The 17,335-nt window shown below is 46.6% G+C and overlaps 1 protein-coding gene and 1 long non-coding RNA gene across 2 annotated transcripts in view; both read left to right on the top strand.

Annotated features, from left to right (window-relative positions):
• Positions 1 to 1,239: 1,239 nt before the first annotated feature.
• LOC114673521 (uncharacterized) lies at positions 1,240 to 10,525 on the top strand. Its single transcript, XR_003724267.2, has 3 exons — positions 1,240 to 1,356; positions 7,259 to 7,371; positions 10,291 to 10,525. It is a non-coding gene; the product is annotated as an uncharacterized LOC114673521 (long non-coding RNA).
• Positions 10,526 to 13,734: 3,209 nt separating this feature from the next.
• The window catches only part of FOXO1 (forkhead box O1), a 112,899-nt gene continuing 109,298 nt past the window's right edge, over positions 13,735 to 17,335 (top strand). The window contains exon 1 of the mRNA XM_001088437.5: positions 13,735 to 14,797. Coding sequence (XP_001088437.2) covers positions 14,168 to 14,797 — 630 coding nt within the window. The 5' untranslated portion in view covers positions 13,735 to 14,167. The remainder of the gene's footprint in view (positions 14,798 to 17,335) is intronic.

The raw sequence follows: 17,335 nt of genomic DNA, 5'->3' as shown, positions 1-17,335 counted from the left end.
ATGGATTACTGGTTAGAAGCAAAGCTGTGGCTCTAGCCTGCCTGGGTTTGTATCCCAGCTGTGCAAGTAACACAACCTCCCTGTGCCTCAACTGCCAATAATACCTGTCCAGTAGGGTCTTGCGAAGAGTAAATGAGTTTATACGGAAAAGTGCTTAGAGGCTGGGTGTGGTAGCTCATGCCTGTAATCCCAGCACTTTGGGAAGCCAAGGCCAGCAGATCACTTGAGGTCAGGAGTTTGAGACCAGCCTGGCCAACATGGTGAAACCCCGTCTCTACTAAAAATACAAAAGTTAGCTGGGCGTGGTGGCATGTGCCTGTAATCCCAGCTACTCGGGAGGCTGAGGCAGGAGAATTGCTTGAACCTGGGAGGTGGAGGTTGCAGTAAGCTGAGATCGTGCCACTGCACTCCAGACTGGGTGACAGAGCAAGACTCCGCCTCAAAAATAAATAAATAAATAAGCTTAGAAGAATACTTGGCACATAGTCAATTTTCCTGTACGGTGCTGACTGTGCCGCTTTGTTAAGCAACCATGCATTAGGAGAGTGGGTTTGGTTGAGACTGCCTCTAAAACTAGTGCTTTATTTGCTTAACTGCCTCTCTGAATTAGGGTCCTTTCATTCCTCATGTGAGTGTTAAAAACCTAACTATGTTTGGAAAAACGTAATTGATCATACAGTCATTGTAATTTGCGAGGGCTTCCCTAACACAATACTACAGACTGTGTGGCTTAAACAACAGGAATTTATTTTCTCACAGTCTGGAGTCCAAGATCAACGTGCCAGCAGGTTTGCTTTCTCCTGAGGCCTTGCTCCTTGGTTTTCAGATGACTGCCTTCTCCCTGTTCTCACGTGGTTTTTCCCCCGTGCAGGCATCCTTGGTGTGTGTGCCTCCAAATCACCCTTTCTTATGCGGACAGAGGTTTGATTGGGTTAAACCCTCAGCCTAACGGTCTCATTTTCACTTAGTCACCTTTCCAAAGAGCCTCTCTGCACATACAGTCATATTCTGCCTTAGTGGGGGTGAGACGTTCAGCATATGAACTTGGGGAGGAAGAACACAATTCAGACTAGAATAATCAGGTTCCTCGAGGAAAAAAAGAATTTCGATGTGCTAACATCAATCAAAGAATGACAAGTATCATTGAAAGGAAGAAGTTGAGCGCCTGGGAGCAGCCTGGTCACTGGTGGGTATCAGAGCTCATGATCATGTGTATGTATGAGAACCACAGCACGCTTGGGGTGTTCAATTGAGTAAGAAATACTTATTCAAAAAAATTTCCCTAGCTTTTTTTCTTGTTCTTTTTCTCAGCCAGCTAAAAGAAGAGGGAATGTGGCACAGGGCTCCTGGAGGGAGGTAAGTTAAGTGTCTTCTGTGATCCAGCTCAAGAAAGGCCCTTGAATAGCTCCAGGAGACAAAAGAAAGTACTTTATCCATTATGACCATTTTAATAAAATCTCCATCACGACCCATTTAAAAATAATTTTTCATCCAGGCAGAGCGGCTCACGCCTGTGATCTCAGTACTTTGGAAGGCCGAGGTAGGAGGATCACCTGAGGCTAGGAGTTTTAGGCCAGCCTTGGCAGTACAGTGAGACCTCATATCTATAAAAACATAAAAAAATTAGCCCAGTGGCCTGGCGCGGTGGCTCACACCTGTAATTCCAGCACTTTGGGAGTCCGAGGGCGGCAGATCATGAGGTCAGGAGTTCGAGACCAGCCTGGTCAACATAGTGAAACGCCGTCTCTCCTAAAAACCCAAAAAGTAGCCACGTGTGGTGGCAGGCGCCTGTAGTCCCAGCTACTCGGGAGGCTGAGGCAGGAGAATCACTTGAACCCGGGAGGCGGAGGTTGCAGTGAGCCGAGATCGCACCACTGCACTCTAGCCTAGGAGATAGAGCAATACTCTGTCTCAAAATAAATACATAAATAAACAAATAAATAAATAAAAATAAATAAAAAATAGGCTGGGCACAGTGGCTCATGCCTGTAATTCCAGGACTTTGGGAGGCAGAGGCATGATAATCACTTGAGGTCAGGAGTTCTAGACCAGCCTGGCCTAGATGGCAAAACCCGGTCTCTATTAACAATACAAAAATGGCCGGGTGCGGTGGCTCATGCCTATAATCCCAGCACTTTGGGAGGCCAAGGCAGGCGGATCACCTGAGGTCAGGAGTTCTAGACCAGCCTGGCCAACATGGTGAAACCCCGTCTCTACTAAAAACAAAAAATTAGCCGGGTGTCGTGGCATGTGCCTGTAGTCCCAGCTACTTGGGAGGCTGAGGCAGGAGAATCACTTGGACCCGGAAGCAGAGGTTGCAGTGAGCAGAGATCACGCTGCTGCACTCCAGCCTGGGCGATAGAGACTCCATCTCAAAAAAGAAAAAAAAAAAAAAAAAAAATAGCCAGGCGCAGTGGTATATGCCTGCAATCCCAGCTACTCTGGAGACTGAGGCAGGACAATCACTTGAACCCTGGAGGCAGAGGTTGCAGGGAGCAAGACCACACCACTGCACTCCAGCCCGGGCAACAGAGTGAAATGCATCTCAAAAAAAATTTTTTTAATAAAAAAATAAAAAACAGTCCAGGCTCGGTGGCTCGTACCTGTAATCCCAGCACTTTGGGAGGCCGAGGTAGGTGGATCACTTGAGGTCAGGAGTTTAAGACCAGCATGGCCAACATGGTGAAACCCTGTCTCTACTAAACATACAAAAAAAAATTAGCTGGGCGTGGAGGCATGCGCCTGTAATCCCAGCTACAGGAGAAGCTGAGGCAGTAGAATTACCTGAACCCAGGAGGCAGAGGTTGCAGTGAGTGTAGATCATGCCATTGCACTCTGGCCTTGGCAACAAGAGTGAAACTCAGTCTCAAAAATATAAATAAAAATAAAATATAATGCTTTCATTATGACCTGTTTAAGAATTGATCACCAAAGGTAGAACTAAGAATGTCCTTGCTAATTAAGAAAAAAATAAAACCCTTTCACACCTTTAAATGTTTTTTTGGTAACATTTACAATATAAATTTTTACCTTGACTGTGTAATTTTAGCAGCTTCTTTTGTTTTTAAATTTCAGGTTTTCCTGGTTTCTAATTTAAGACATTTCCATGGTTCTCGTCAATTTTTGTTTATTAGTGACTAAATTTGTTGTATGTTTTAATTGGGCTGTGAAAATAAGGTGGCATTTATGATATCTTTTAATAGAATTATCGTGTGTACACATAGTTGACACGTGGTTTTACAGTACAACTGCCAAGAATAACTAATCTAGGAATAACTGCAGAATCTGCCTTGTTAGAAATAATTCGTCTACATGAAAAGACATGAGTACTTTTTAATTTTAAAAGTGAACATTAAAATTAGGCTATTGCGTTCTTCCTAAATAAGAATTTAACTAGTCTTAAAAAAAGAAATCACGGCTGGGCGCAGTGGCTCACATCTGTAACCCCAGCATTTTGGGAGGCTGAGGCAGGTGGATCACCTGAGGTTAGGAGTTCAAGACCAGCCTGGCCAACATGGCAAAACCCCGTCTCTACTAAATATACAAAAAATTCGCTGCGTGTGGTGGCAGGTGCCTGCAATCCCAGCTGCTCGGGACGCTAAGGCAGGAGAATCGCTTGAACCGGGGAGGCGGAGTTTGCAGTGACCTGAGATAGCGCCATTGCACTCCAGCCTGGGCAACAAGAGCGAAACTCCGTCTCAAAAAAAAAGAAAAAAAAAAAAAAAGAAAGAAATAAAAACCAGAAAAACAGATCCCAGACTTAGAAGCCATTATATTTCAGTTCCCTTCAAGTCATCTACTTTTTGTTGTTACTGCTGTTCTATATGTTTTGCTTTTCTTATTTGAGTTAATTTTGTTAAGATTTTAAAATTTTTATGAGACAGTCACTTGTCTCCAATATTTGTTTCTCTTTCTTCTTCTTCCTCCTCTTTCTTTTTTTTTAATTCAACTCCCAAGCTTCAATGATCCTCCCACCCTAGCCTCCCAAAGTGCTGGGATTACAGGTGTGAGCCAGTAAGCCCAGCCCCAGTTTTTATATTTCTTAAAGCAACATCTAACTCTTACAAAAAGCCTTGGGGTGTCTGAGTGGGTTCAGTTTTTGAGAATTTTGTCCAAAAGAAGAGCCACAGAAAATCAAAGGATACATTGTATCAATTCTCTTTTGCAATTGTTTTAGAGAAATTTGCATGATTGTTAACGTTGTTGTGCTGCTTTCTATGATAATATTATCTGTCAAGCTGAAGCTACCAGTACCATTGTCAGCTAAACTCCTGAAATGAGTCAGCTAATTTTATTTTTAACTGCTTTTTAATTGCCTGCTGAGACTATCAAGAATAATATGAGGATTTTTAAAGCTTTTCTAGCAAAGTTTTGGCATATCAGATCATATAAAAAGATGGATCAAAGGTTCAAAATTCTCAACTTACTTCCATGTAAAACTCATAGCAGCTAGGTGCGATGGCTCACACCTGTAATCCCAGTATTTCGGGAGGCTGAGATGGGGCTTAAGGCCAGGAGTTCCAGACCAGCCTGGGCAACATAGAGAGAGCCCATATCTACAAAAAATTTAAAAAATAGTTGGGCATGGTGGCAAGCATCTGTAGTCTTCACTCCTAGGGAGGCTGAGGTGGGAGGATCACTTGAGCCCAGGAGTTTGAGGCTGTAGTGAGCTATGATCGGACCACTGTGACTCCAGCCTGGGTGACAGAGCAAGACCTTGTCTCTAGAAAAAACAAACCAAAAAACCAACCATAACAACAACAACAAAAACCCTCAAAGCTGTAGGGCATGAATAGGTAGTAACAATCCCTGAGATTAGAGGCCTTCCTAAATTCTTGCTACGATGTGCCATGCTTATACATATCCTCTCTAAATTCACAAAGGACCGGTTGGATTTGGCAACCAATGTGCCTAACACGTGGATGTGGAGAAGCTGTGGTACAATTTAGAACAAATATCAGTGATTTAGAAATCACGTATTTACCAGAGTTAAAGTAATTTGTATACTAACAAAAACCTACCCACGAGGTTGTACTAATGTCAGAGAACAAACATTTTATCCCTGTTTCAAAGTGCTTTAAGACATTATTTTAATCCTTACAATACCTCTTTGAGGTATGTAGGTGGCAAGTCATACCAAAATAAAAATTCAAAATACAAAATAAATGGAACACTACTTAGGGAATAAAAGAGGTTCTAGTTGATCATGCGTTGTTGATTTTCTGCTTTTCTTGGAAGATCTGTTTGTGATTTCACTTTATCATATTTTGCATATAGGACCAGCATCATGGCAAACTTGATGAGGGGTTGCTATGATCTGTAAAGAGCCCCTGTGTTCCCATTGCCTTCTCCTCACCCCAGTCATGGCTGGAGATGACCAAGGGACTCAGGGTGTGTTGTCGTGTCCAGAGGACAGCAGGGAGTGGGAAGCATTCTTTTTTTTTATTATTATACTTTAAGTTCTAGGGTACATGTGCACAACGTGCAGGTTTGTTACATATGTACACATGTGCCACGTTGGTGTGCTGCACCCATTAACTTATCATTTACATTAGGAATATCTCCTAATGCTAGCCCTCCAGGAGGGGGAAGCATTCTTTTCCTTCTCCACCCTACTTCCCCAGACCTCTGTCAGGCTCCTAATTTGGCTATGTCTACAATGAAAAGAGAAAATCAAATCATGAGTCAAATACGTAGACATTAAAGAAGAGAGATAATATATTGAGATGCTTAACTGGTTTTGTTTTACTGGGTTATCATATAATGGTTGGCGTTCATCTTCAGCATCTACGGATGCCAACATCAGTGGATGCACAGGCCAATGGCCAATGGGCCATTAAAACTAGCACATCTCCTGGAGATGGAAAAACACCAAGGAGTGATTTTCCTTTTGTGATTTAGTGGCAATTTCAACTGTTCCCACCTGAAAGGAAAGTAGCCGGAGATAAGCTCTTCTGACTAGGGCTAGCCTCTTGTCTGTGATTGATGGGGGCTTTCCATGCTTCTCTGTGATGTGAGGCTGAAGGAAAGAGAATACAACCACAACGCTTAGCTGAAGGAAGTTTTACTTATGCTTTTCATGAAAACTGGGTACACTGACACCTGATTCCACCCCATTTCTTTTGAGACGAATTCTCACTCTCTCGCCCAGGCTGGAGTGCAGTGGTGCGATCTCGGCTCACTGCCTCCCAGGTTCAAGCAATTCTCCTGCCTCAGCCTCCCGAGTAATTGGGATTACAGTTGTGTGCCACCACACCTGGCTAATTTTTGTACTTTTAGTAGAGATGGGGTTTCACCATGTTGGGTAGGCTGGTCTTGAACTCCTAACCTCTAGTGATCCTCCTGCCCCCGCCTCCCAAAGTGCTGAGATTAGAGGTGTGAGCCACCTTGCCCAGCCACCAGCCAAGTTTTTCTTTTTTGAGACAAGGTCTTGGTATGTCGAACTTCTGGGCTCAAGTGATCCTCCTGCCTCAGCCTCCCGAGTAGCTGGGACTACAGGCGCACACCACCATGTCTGATGCAGTAACTTTTTCTAAAGGTGCTTTAAAAATATTTCTGATATTTTATGCCCACTTGGTGGGAGAGAGGGACACTCTGCAATTCAACTTTGAAGCCAACTTTGAAATAGAGAGGAACATAAGGGCTTTGTTTGTTTGCTTTAGTTTATCGCCTCATGAAAGTAAACCTTATGGCTCTGCCGAATTCCCCAGGAGGTCCAGGGAGTGGGGTGGGTTACATATTACTGGAATAAGGCCCACCGTCTGAACTGTAAAATACATGTTCACTTGTTCTAATCTAACTCCAAGCTTCTGAAACTCAGCTGAGGACTGGCTTTTTGATAAACATCCAATGCTAGTCCCTTTTTTTGGATGGAGATAGAACTCAATATGGCTGTTGAACTTGGTTTGATGTGCCTTTTTTCAGGATAAGGAGAGATTTGGAAAGAGTTCCAGATAAACCAACCATTCTGGAAGAGCTGGCTGCTCTTATTGTATATGGTCTTAGGCTGGTTGTTTAAATAAGCAAGTGCTAATGGCTTGAAATCCCCTGCATGGTTTGTCTTATACACATGCAAACATCAGCATTATTATTGTTATTTATGTTCTGTCTCTGGGCTTCTATCATTAACATAAACTGAATTGGCTTTAGGCAGAGATGATTGCTGACATAGATTACCCCCCAAAAAAGTCCAAATGTCAATTTTCTGGAAAAAAAAAATTGAAACCTTAAATTAACCTCTCCATTTCTTGTCCTCTAGAAAAACCCAACATTTTATAGAGGCAGAAAGTGTCATGTTAAACAGGAGATGAACTCTGAATTTGGATAAGAAGTCTGATTATAATTAGATAAGCTTCTAAGATAAGACCTCAGGTAAGTTTCTTAGCTCTTTGTACCTTAGTTTCAATTTCTGTAAAATGTGAGTCATAATAACTCTTATATTATTGGGTGGCTTGGAGGACTGATTTGGATAATAGCTGTAAAGTGCTTGGTCCATAGTTATTGTTGGAAAAAAAAGCAGTTTTTATTAACACTGGAGCATAAAGAAAACTTTCATGTGTATATTCTCATTCTGGGTGAAAAACGATTTACAGTTTATAACTGAAAACATCTTGAAAGCAGACTTACATGTATATTTATTGACTTATAGCTCATCTTGTGTCAGATGATCTGTAAATCTGAAAAATGAGGAAGAGAGCTTCCGGAGCCTAGTCTTGGATTATAGAAAGAATTTTTCCAGGTTGGAATGCTCTAGAGCTCAGGCATGCAACATAGCCGTCAAATGTTCTGTTTTCAGTTTGTTGTTGAAACACAAAATTATTTAAAGTACACATGGCATCACACGAGACAAATTAATCTTTCCTCCAGCACTATATCAGTAATCAGCTAATTAGGAATTCCATTTTTAAATGTTAAACCTTAGAATATAGAATATTTCAGTGTGTTTTAAAGGCTGTATTCACCACAAAGTAGAAACCTGATATCCCAGGGAAATACTCACTATTCATCTATGTTGACTCTCTGCCAGAGTAGACTTTGCATATGGGTGGGCCCTGTGAGTCAGCCAAATCTGAAATGTGATAAACTCTTGCCTCCTGTTTTTATACCCTAGCTGACAGTCAGTGACTGTAGGTACCATATGGAAAACACATGTACTCTGACTACACAGTTATTACCTCTTGTTATTGATTTTTATCAACGAATGACAAGCAACTTGGTTAGTTACTATAAAATGCTAACAGTTTCTTCCTTCATTCCTATCCTGGATTCTCTTAGTCAGTAGTTTATTTACAATCACAGTTGACTCCCTTTCTCTGCTATCATGGTATGGAAATAGGGCGATTAGATTGGAAAAACTGATTATTGTAAAACAGCAATTAATTTCTTACTGCTTTACTTGAACATTCATGCATATTAGTTTTCCAAGTAAATAAGTTAAATGCCTTGTTAAACTTCCTTTCTGCCAGAAACGTTCTACCATCTGTGTTCGACATGGCAGCATTTTCTTATTTAATACATATGTCCCCCCTTTTTTGGAAGTGTGTTAAGAGCTTTAATATGACAAGAAACAGAAATAAAATAGTGAAAACACATTGTATTTCAAACATGAATGTAAGATTCAGATTTGTGACATTCAGAGAATTTGGAATTTCATGTACCATCATTAATGTTATGGCAATTCTATGAGTTCTCAAAATTAGAAAGAATTTTAATTCGAATGTGTATCCCCTTTATGGCTTGGGAAGGCTATTTTATTTTATTGTCGCCTAGGCTGGAGTGCAGTGGCATGATATCAGTTCGCTGCAACCTCTGTCTCCTGGGTTCAAGTGATCCTCTCACCTCAGCCTCCCTAGTAGCTGGGACTACAGGCTTGCACCACTATACCTGGCTAATTTTTGTATTTTGAGTAGAGACAGGGTTTCAGGGTTTCACCTTGTTGGCCAGGCTGGTCTGGAACTTCTAACTTCAAGTGATCCGCCCGCCTCAGCCTCCCAAAGTGCTGGGATTACAGGTGTGGGCCACCCTGCCCAGCCCAAAGATTTTATTTTAAATGGCTGTGTAAAATTCCACCTTATAGATATGCCATTATTTATTTAACCATTCTGTATCGTTGGTCATTTAGGTTATCTACAAATATGTGTTAGTATTCCTACAGAGACCCACAAGTAGTCTCTCACTAATACATAAAGTGAAGGAATAGTTTATTGAAGTTGACAAACACTGGCCCTTCACAACAGAATTGACAAAAGAAGTGGTTCACTGCTTCCCTTCTGTTACAGGTTAGCAGACAGATAACCAGAAGTAGTCTCGTCTTTTGTTTGTTTGTAATTAGATCATCCCGACCCTGAGGCTTAGTGGTCAGAACTCATACTCCCAGTGCCTGTGGACGGTGCATTTTTAAATCTTTTCCACCTCATCTCATTATTTTCCTCCAAAATGGTGACTATATTTCGATTTTTCCAGCCTTAGCATTTCTTTTATCTATCGAAAACATTTTTTTTGTAATTTCTCCAAATAAACATTGTCACTCTGCATTGCTGATTTGAAAAGAACAGCGTTCTTAACTCTGATAGCAAATATCGTATCAGGGAAAATAAACCATTTTGGATCTCAAGGAATTTTCCATCAAAACAATGGACTCTAAGATGCACAGCACCTGGCATATATGTAGGAGGTGCTCTGTAGATATTTGTGGAATTAGTGACAAAACCCAAAGGAAATGATCCCTTAAGAGAAACGAATGGTTACTTCTAATCTTACTACAGCGACCAGTTAATATGCCAGCTTTCAGGACATTGGTTTAAAGACCCGAGGCTATATATATATATTTTTCAGATTATTACTTTCTATGGGCTAAGTGAAGAAAGGCTGTTTCAGGTTGATAGCAGTACCTCCTAATAATTCAGACAAAGGTTTGGAAACAGAGAGCTGTTGGGGAAAGGGAATGTGAAATACGAAGTGAAGTGCCCTGACTGAAAAATCAGCATCTAAGTTTTTCACTTACTCATTAAATAGAATTTAAATTATCTATTCGACAAATAAAAATTTAAACCAGACATCCATCATGTGTTACTGAGGGGTAAATGTAGAAATTTCTGCCTGGGAATTGATCAAAGGGAACCATCCCTCAGTCTTCCTGTTAAGGACGAGGCAATAGTTACCCTGAAAACCAGGCCCAGAAAAGAACATCACATAGTTTTGTGAGATGGGCTTTATAAGGATAAATTTCCTTTTTCATTTTAATTGTCTTTACCTGACATGAGACATTTTTCTTCCCTATTTTCTTCCCAGTTCAGACACATGCAGCAGCTGAGTGATAATCAGTAGAAAATGCCTTCAAAGCAAGCTGCAACCACAAAACACAAGGAAGGAGAAAAGAACTTTTTCTCTTAAGCAGAACCAGGGATGACCTAAATACTTGGTCACCCTTCAGAGACGGCAACGTTTACGTTTTTGACTAAAAAAAAACCAAAAAACTTCTTTTGTAATCTCTTCTTTCAATCTTATTATCACTATCATTGTTTTATGTCTGTTTTCTTGATCTCTTATTACTTATTTATTTTTATTTTTTTGAGATAGAGTCTCACTCTGTAGCCTAGGCTGGAGCAGTGGTGTGATCTTGACTCAATGAAACCTCTGCCTCCGGGGTACAAGGGATTCTCCTGCCTCAGCCTCCTGAGTGGCTGGGATTACAGGCACCCGCTACCACGCCCAGCTAATTTTTGTATTTTTAGTAGAGATGGGGTTTCACCATATTGGCCAGGCTGTTCTGGAACTCCTGAACTCAGGTGATCTGCCTGCCTCGGCCTCCCAGGGTGTTGGGATTACAGGCACGAGCCACTGCACCCGGTCTATTTGGTCTTTTAATTCAAACCTTGATTTGGTTCAGTGGAGTTCGTCTAACTATGATTACTAAGATCTGCGCGTTGACTGGAAGGAAATACACCACGAAGTTATAATGGTTATTGTTATAGTGGGATTACAGGATATTTATAATTTTCCATCTGTTTTGAGAAGGTTACTGATAGGAAAGCAAGAAATTAGAGCTATGGCCCTGGCATCACCCCTTTTATTATGGGAGCTGGGGCAAATCGGCCTCTCTGCACCTCTCTTAGTTTCTAAGTTAAAGGGGGTCACCAAGGTGATCTCCAAATTTATTTTCAAGTTTAACATTCTGTGGGTCTAATGGAAAAGAAAGTTTAGCTTGATATAACCCTTGTGGAGGGCAATTTGGCTGTGCCTTTCAAAATTACGAATGGGTATACCTGCTGACTCAATGACTTTCATTTCTGGAAACTCCTCCTGTATATATACTTCTACAGACATGAAATGAAGTTATGCAAGGTTATTTCTTACAGAATAGTCTGTGATAGCTAAAGACTGGAAACAAGTGAAATATTCAACAACATCCTGGGGTTCAGTAAATTGATATTTAGATACAACAGTGTGGTGGTTAGCTGTAAAAACCCTTCAATATATATTTTTAATCCTTTGGACCTATGTGTCAGGGACATTGGTATTATAGGTTCTCTGTGCCTGCCTCGTCAAGTTTTTTAAAGAAAGACCAAATAAAAGTAAACTATCACATCACATTTGAAGAAATAATTGGGCAGGAGAGCCTCAAAGATTTCAAGGATTTGGGGAAAGTCTGTAGGAAGACTCCTTTAACCAAATAAATATTCTTCTCTGATTGACGCCCTGAAAAACCGGAATAGAAATGAAGGCAAGGCCAAATTTGAAGCTGGCTTCCTTTGCCAAGAATTATCCACTAGGGCACCGCCTATTTTTAGGGTGCGGCTGTCTGGATCAGGGGCTGCTTCTGCAGAGTGTAATTGGAAAGGATGGGGGAAGCAACAGCTGTACTTTGGGGCCTGCCTTTGAGCTCATCATCTGGGTTACTGAGGTCCCCTAGCGGCTGGCAGAGGAGGCCCAGATTGTCCAAATTTGCTAGTAAACGTGAAGAGACCACAAGACGAGGGTGGGAACCAGCCTCCGCCCGTCCCCAATCCATCCGGCTCAGGCTCCCCACCCCACCCATCCCCAGTATCAGCAAGAAGCTATTGTGATAAATGGATTATGAAGAAACAGGAGCCCAGACTACAGAGACGATAGTTAGAATATAAATGAAGAAACAGATCTCTAAATCTTTTTAACTTTTGTAAGAGGCCTCATTTTCCCCTTTTTCCCCTCTTTTCTATTTTTTCAACAACCTCTTGTCCAACAGACTAATTTTCTCTAGATGCCACTTTTTCCATTGCAGAATTACTTGTAAGAAAGAAAGGGGAATTAAAAAAAAGAGTTGGAAGCTGTCCTTTTGGACAAGATATTTAAAACCCTATTGTCCATCTTCCATCCTAAGTGTTCCCATCTTTCTAAAAGGAAATGCCTTCCATATTCTTCCTAAAAAAGCAAAAGCATAACAAAACAAAACTGGAAAACTGTTTCTTCTGCTTGAGACACAAGGGCCATTATCTTCCTACCTTTGGCCCCACTGATCCTCGACAGGATGTCCTGGACCTGCAGCTCAGACGAGGAAAGGTGGGGTGTGGGTGGGGGGTTGGTTGACGCACACAGCAAGTAGCCTCAAGGAACTTGGGGATGGGGCAGGCTGCGCCCCAAGGCTTTGGTCCTATCCCCCGCCCTTGCGTTTTAACTTAACACCCGATCACTTCCGTTGTAAATAAAAAAGAAATAACAAACAGTTAAATTTAATTAGGGGTAAGTAATAAAGTGACCTGGTTCTCGCTAACTGCGCTCCTGAGCCCTTCGCTGCCGGCCCTGGACTCAGTGGACGAAGCGGGAGATTCCCGCCCAGGGGAAGAGGTTCCCACGGAGGGCATGCGGTCGCGGGTGCCTTTGGATCCGTGTGTGCGGGGAGGCGGGAGAATCTCCTCCTCGCGCCGGGGCCCCTGTTCCTCATTTCTAGCCTTTTAAAAAAGATCAAGAATACAGTGAATCCGGTTGGGGGCTGCCCGGCTGGGTGACGCGCCTCTGGCTAGACCGAATGGCACAGGTTGAGCCTGGGGGTGCGGACAGGTGGGCACCGGGCGCGGAGAAGGGTCTCTCAGCGCGGACTCGACTGCAGGACCCGCGGCGCCAGGGGCGGTGGTCGTGTGCAGCCCGTGAGCGGGCCGGAGGACTTGACAGATCGCAGCGAAAGAAAACACTAAACCAAAACAAAATCCACCGATTCCCCACGTCGTTTAGCAAAGACATCGTGGGTGGAGCCAGGAGGGAACGATTGAGTAGAATTCCGCGCGGCCGCCTCCACCCACCCACCCCGCGCCCCGGGTCCCCGGCCCCCTGCCCTGTCCGCCCGCCGGGCTGGGCCCGCAGCAGAGGTCAAGGCGCAGCGAGCGCCTCCTCCCACCCGGGCTTCCAGAGTACTCGGCTCTGCTCCTCCGTAGTAAACAAAGTGTCGCCGCCGCCTCCACGCTGCTTTGCTTCCTAGCAATCAAAACACTGAGAAGGCGAGAGAATCACAGAAACACTCGAGAATTACCAGAAAATAATAGAGATCCAAAAAAAAAAAAAAAAAAAAGGAGATGAGTGTGTGAAAGAGAAAAACACCCTACTACCCCCCACCAGCCCACCGCCGCCTCCCCGTGGAAAACCGGGCCCCGCCCAGCCCGGCGCCCACTGGCTGCCCAGGCGGCGGTGCCGCATGCCCATTGGCCGCGCGGGCTGTCGGTCAGGGGCGGGCCGGCGCGCGCGCCGGCGCGGGCGGGGAGCGGCGGCAGATCCCGTAAGTCGGGCGGCCTAGTAGTCGCAGCAGCCGCTGCTGCCGCCGCCACATTCAACAGGCAGCAGCGCAGCGGGCGCGCAGCCGGGGAGAGCGAGCGGCCCGCGGCATCCGTCTGTCCTTCCGTCCGCGGCCCTGTCAGCTGGAGCGCGGCGCAGGCTCTGCCCCGGCCCGGCGGCTCTGGCCAGCCGTCCAGTCCGTGCGGCGGACCCTGAGGAGCCTCGATGTGGATGGCCCGGCGAAGTTAAGTTCTGGGCTCGCGCTTGCACTCCGCCGCGCTTTCCTCCCAGTTTCCGTCCGCTCGCCGCACCGGCTTCGTTCCCCCAAATCTCGGACCGTCTCTTCGCGCCCCCTCCCCCTCCGGCCCCCGTGCTGCGTTCTCCCCTTCTTGGCTCTCCCGCGGCTGGGGGAGGGGCGGGGGTCACCATGGCCGAAGCGCCTCAGGTGGTGGAGATCGACCCGGACTTCGAGCCGCTGCCCCGGCCGCGCTCGTGCACCTGGCCGCTGCCCAGGCCGGAGTTTAGCCAGTCCAACTCGGCCACCTCCAGCCCGGCGCCGTCGGGCGGCGCGGCTGCCAACCCCGACGCCGCGGCGGGCCTGCCCTCGGCCTCGGCTGCCGCTGTCAGCGCCGACTTCATGAGCAACCTGAGCTTGCTGGAGGAGAGCGAGGACTTTCCGCAAGCACCCGGCTCCGTGGCGGCGGCGGTGGCGGCGGCGGCCGCCGCGGCCGCCACCGGGGGACTGTGCGGGGACTTCCAAGGCCCGGAGGCGGGCTGCCTGCACCCAGCGCCGCCGCAGCCCCCGCCGCCCGGGCCGCTGTCGCAGCACCCGCCAGTGCCCCCCGCTGCCGCTGGGCCTCTCGCGGGGCAGCCGCGCAAGAGCAGCTCGTCCCGCCGCAACGCGTGGGGCAACCTGTCCTACGCTGACCTCATCACCAAGGCCATCGAGAGCTCGGCGGAGAAGCGGCTGACGCTGTCGCAGATCTACGAGTGGATGGTCAAGAGCGTGCCCTACTTCAAGGATAAGGGTGACAGCAACAGCTCGGCGGGCTGGAAGGTGAGCGGTCTCGGCGCGCGGCCGGACCTTGGGGGCGCGGTGGGTCAGGCGAGGGCGCAGCTGTGCAGGTTTGCTCGGCCTGAAGGTGCGGGCCAGGAGGGCAGCGCGTTCCCAGGAGGGCGGGCGAGAAGCGGTGGTCGCGGTGACCTCGCCCAGGTCCGGTCGGGGACGGCAGTAGGTGTGCGCGCGCGCCAGTCAAGAGTTCGCGTGGGACGCGAAAAGGGGCTCGTCGAGGAACTAAGTAAAGAAAGTGCGCCAAGAAGTGGATATCAGCGGCCGAAAAGTTTGCCAGTGAAAGGAGAAACGGGTTCGCTGGGAGGGGCACTCCCCCGGCCCGCGCTGACTGCTTCGACTGCCCCTTCCCTCCCGGACCTCCGCGGGGGGAGGGCAGGTCCTCTCCGGCCGCGCTGCGGAGCTGTTTCCGCCGGGCGCGGCGGGGGAGGGCGCGGCGAGGGGCCCCGGACTCTCCCTGTCCCGGGACCGGGCTGCAGGTGGAGGGGACAGGCAGGGCGCGACCGGCCGTGGACGGTGCAGGGCCAGCCGGGCAGTTTCTGGAGGCGGTGCGCATTTTGCTTTGTTTGGTTTTCTCTGGAGTGGCCTCGAGTGCCGGGGGCCGGGCGTCCCGAGCCCGAGGTGGTGCCTCCGACACGTGCGAAGGGGCGGCCACCGCCTGCGGAGCGCCGGCGCCTGGCTGCGCTGGGCGAGCTAAAGTTCAAGTGTGACCCTCGGCGGGGGCGGGCGCGGGCGGTGGCGATGGCGTGGGAGGGGCCCCGGGCGCAGGAAGCCCGCGCCTTTAAAGGGCCAGCGCGTCCGGGCCGGGAGCCGTGGGGCCAGCGTTTCTCCACGAGGGGAAGCGCCCGAACTTGGTCTTGCCCCTGGTAGGAGGCTTTATTGAGAAACACAGAGGCTGCCCTCGGGGGCCGGGGGCTGGGAAGTGTGCGTCTTTTCCTGCCTTGCCACCCTGTTCTTGAGAATGGAGGTCCAGATGAGGGACCAGGCGGGGGGCTTTGCGACCAATTTTTTGAGGGAGTCGGAGTGGCGATGGGCGTCGAGGGAGCGATGCCTCAAATGAGGATTTTTGCCATTTTTGCCTTATAGAGAGTGGCCAGTAGAGACTTAGCGTGGGGGCAGGCATTTCCCGACTCCGAGGAGAAGGCCCGGGGCGGGGGGGTGGCCTCGGCCCCGGGGAGGCTTCCCGGGGGCGGGGTCCAGTCGCCGCGCGGCCTCCCCAAGCTGACAGTTTCTCACTGTCACCGGTGGCGGAATTGCTGTAAAGGCTGTCTAGTTGAGCTAAACACCTTTTTTTTTTTTTTTTTTTTTTTCATCCCCGCTCTGAGACGGAGTCTCGTTCTGTCGCCAGGCTGGAGTACCGTGGCGCGATCTCGGCTCATTGCAACTTCCGACTCTCTGGTTGAAGCGATTCTCCTGCCTCAGCCTCCCGACTAGCTGGGATTACAGGCAAGAGCCACCACGCCCAGCTAATTTTGGTGTTTTTAGTAGAGACGGAGTTTCACCGTGTTGGCCAGGATGTTCTGGATCTCCTGACCTCGTGATCCGCCCGCCTCGGCCTCCCAAAGTGCTGGGATTACAGGCGTGAGCCCCTGCGCCCGGCCGAGCGAAACATCTTTTTAAACAAACCTTTCCTTGCCTCTCATATTGACTCCACAGCATAATAAAAGATTGGTCTTAGCTGCGCAGTTGTTAACACCAAGGTTATTTTACATACAGTATCATCCCTGTGGTTAATGCGTGTCAAAGAGGTTAAGTTACTCACACCATATTGAAGTTCCTGGAGAAGGAAAGGAGTTCAAGATTCATTTTATTTTTTCCAAAGTGTGTTTTAGAGTAAAGGTATCACTTATCGCTTCATTACGAGGCATTGCATGCAATTTTACCAAGTGTTTCAAAAAGGTAAAGTGCCTTCTTACCTTTAAGCTCGGCATATATTCTATTAAGTCACAAAATCGAAATTGTCTGCTAAATCTTGTTTTACTTAACATTTGAATTTAAGTACTTACTTGCTCATCTATCAATTCCACTTCAACTGTTACAGAGTATTAGCCATTTAAAAAAAAATATTCCCCCCCCTTTTTTTGCATTCAAAGTACAGTGTGTACTTACACCATTCTTCAGTCCTTGGAAATGGATACAACCTACTTCAACTTGCTGGAGTGCCTTTCTTTAAAGATAAAGGCAGTGTTTTGGGATATTTTTAGTTTTGCGTCTCAAATGGCATTGTCAGAGTGTTAAACTAGGAATGTGACTTACACTTTTTAAGATTTAGGTTTTTAAAAAATAGATTCTGATGTTAAATCATCTTTACAACCATTTTATCAGGTTCTTGTTCTGATTCTTTGAAAAATGCAAGAATAATTTAGTTTTTTTTTTTTTTTTTTTTTTTTAATTTCTTTGCCAGAGCTAGGAGACCTGTTAAATTATCTGTCTGGAATTGGAGGCCCTTGGGCAGCTCCCAGTGGGAGCCTAATGGGGCTTTGCTTTGGAGTAGGCTGCTTTTCTCAAATGAGTAAATGTTTCAGG

Source organism: Macaca mulatta, chromosome 17 (assembly GCF_049350105.2).
Source record: "Macaca mulatta isolate MMU2019108-1 chromosome 17, T2T-MMU8v2.0, whole genome shotgun sequence".
Lineage (NCBI taxonomy): Eukaryota > Metazoa > Chordata > Mammalia > Primates > Cercopithecidae > Macaca > Macaca mulatta.
Note: the sequence above shows the minus strand (reverse complement) of the source record. Positions and strands in the feature narration are given on the sequence as shown.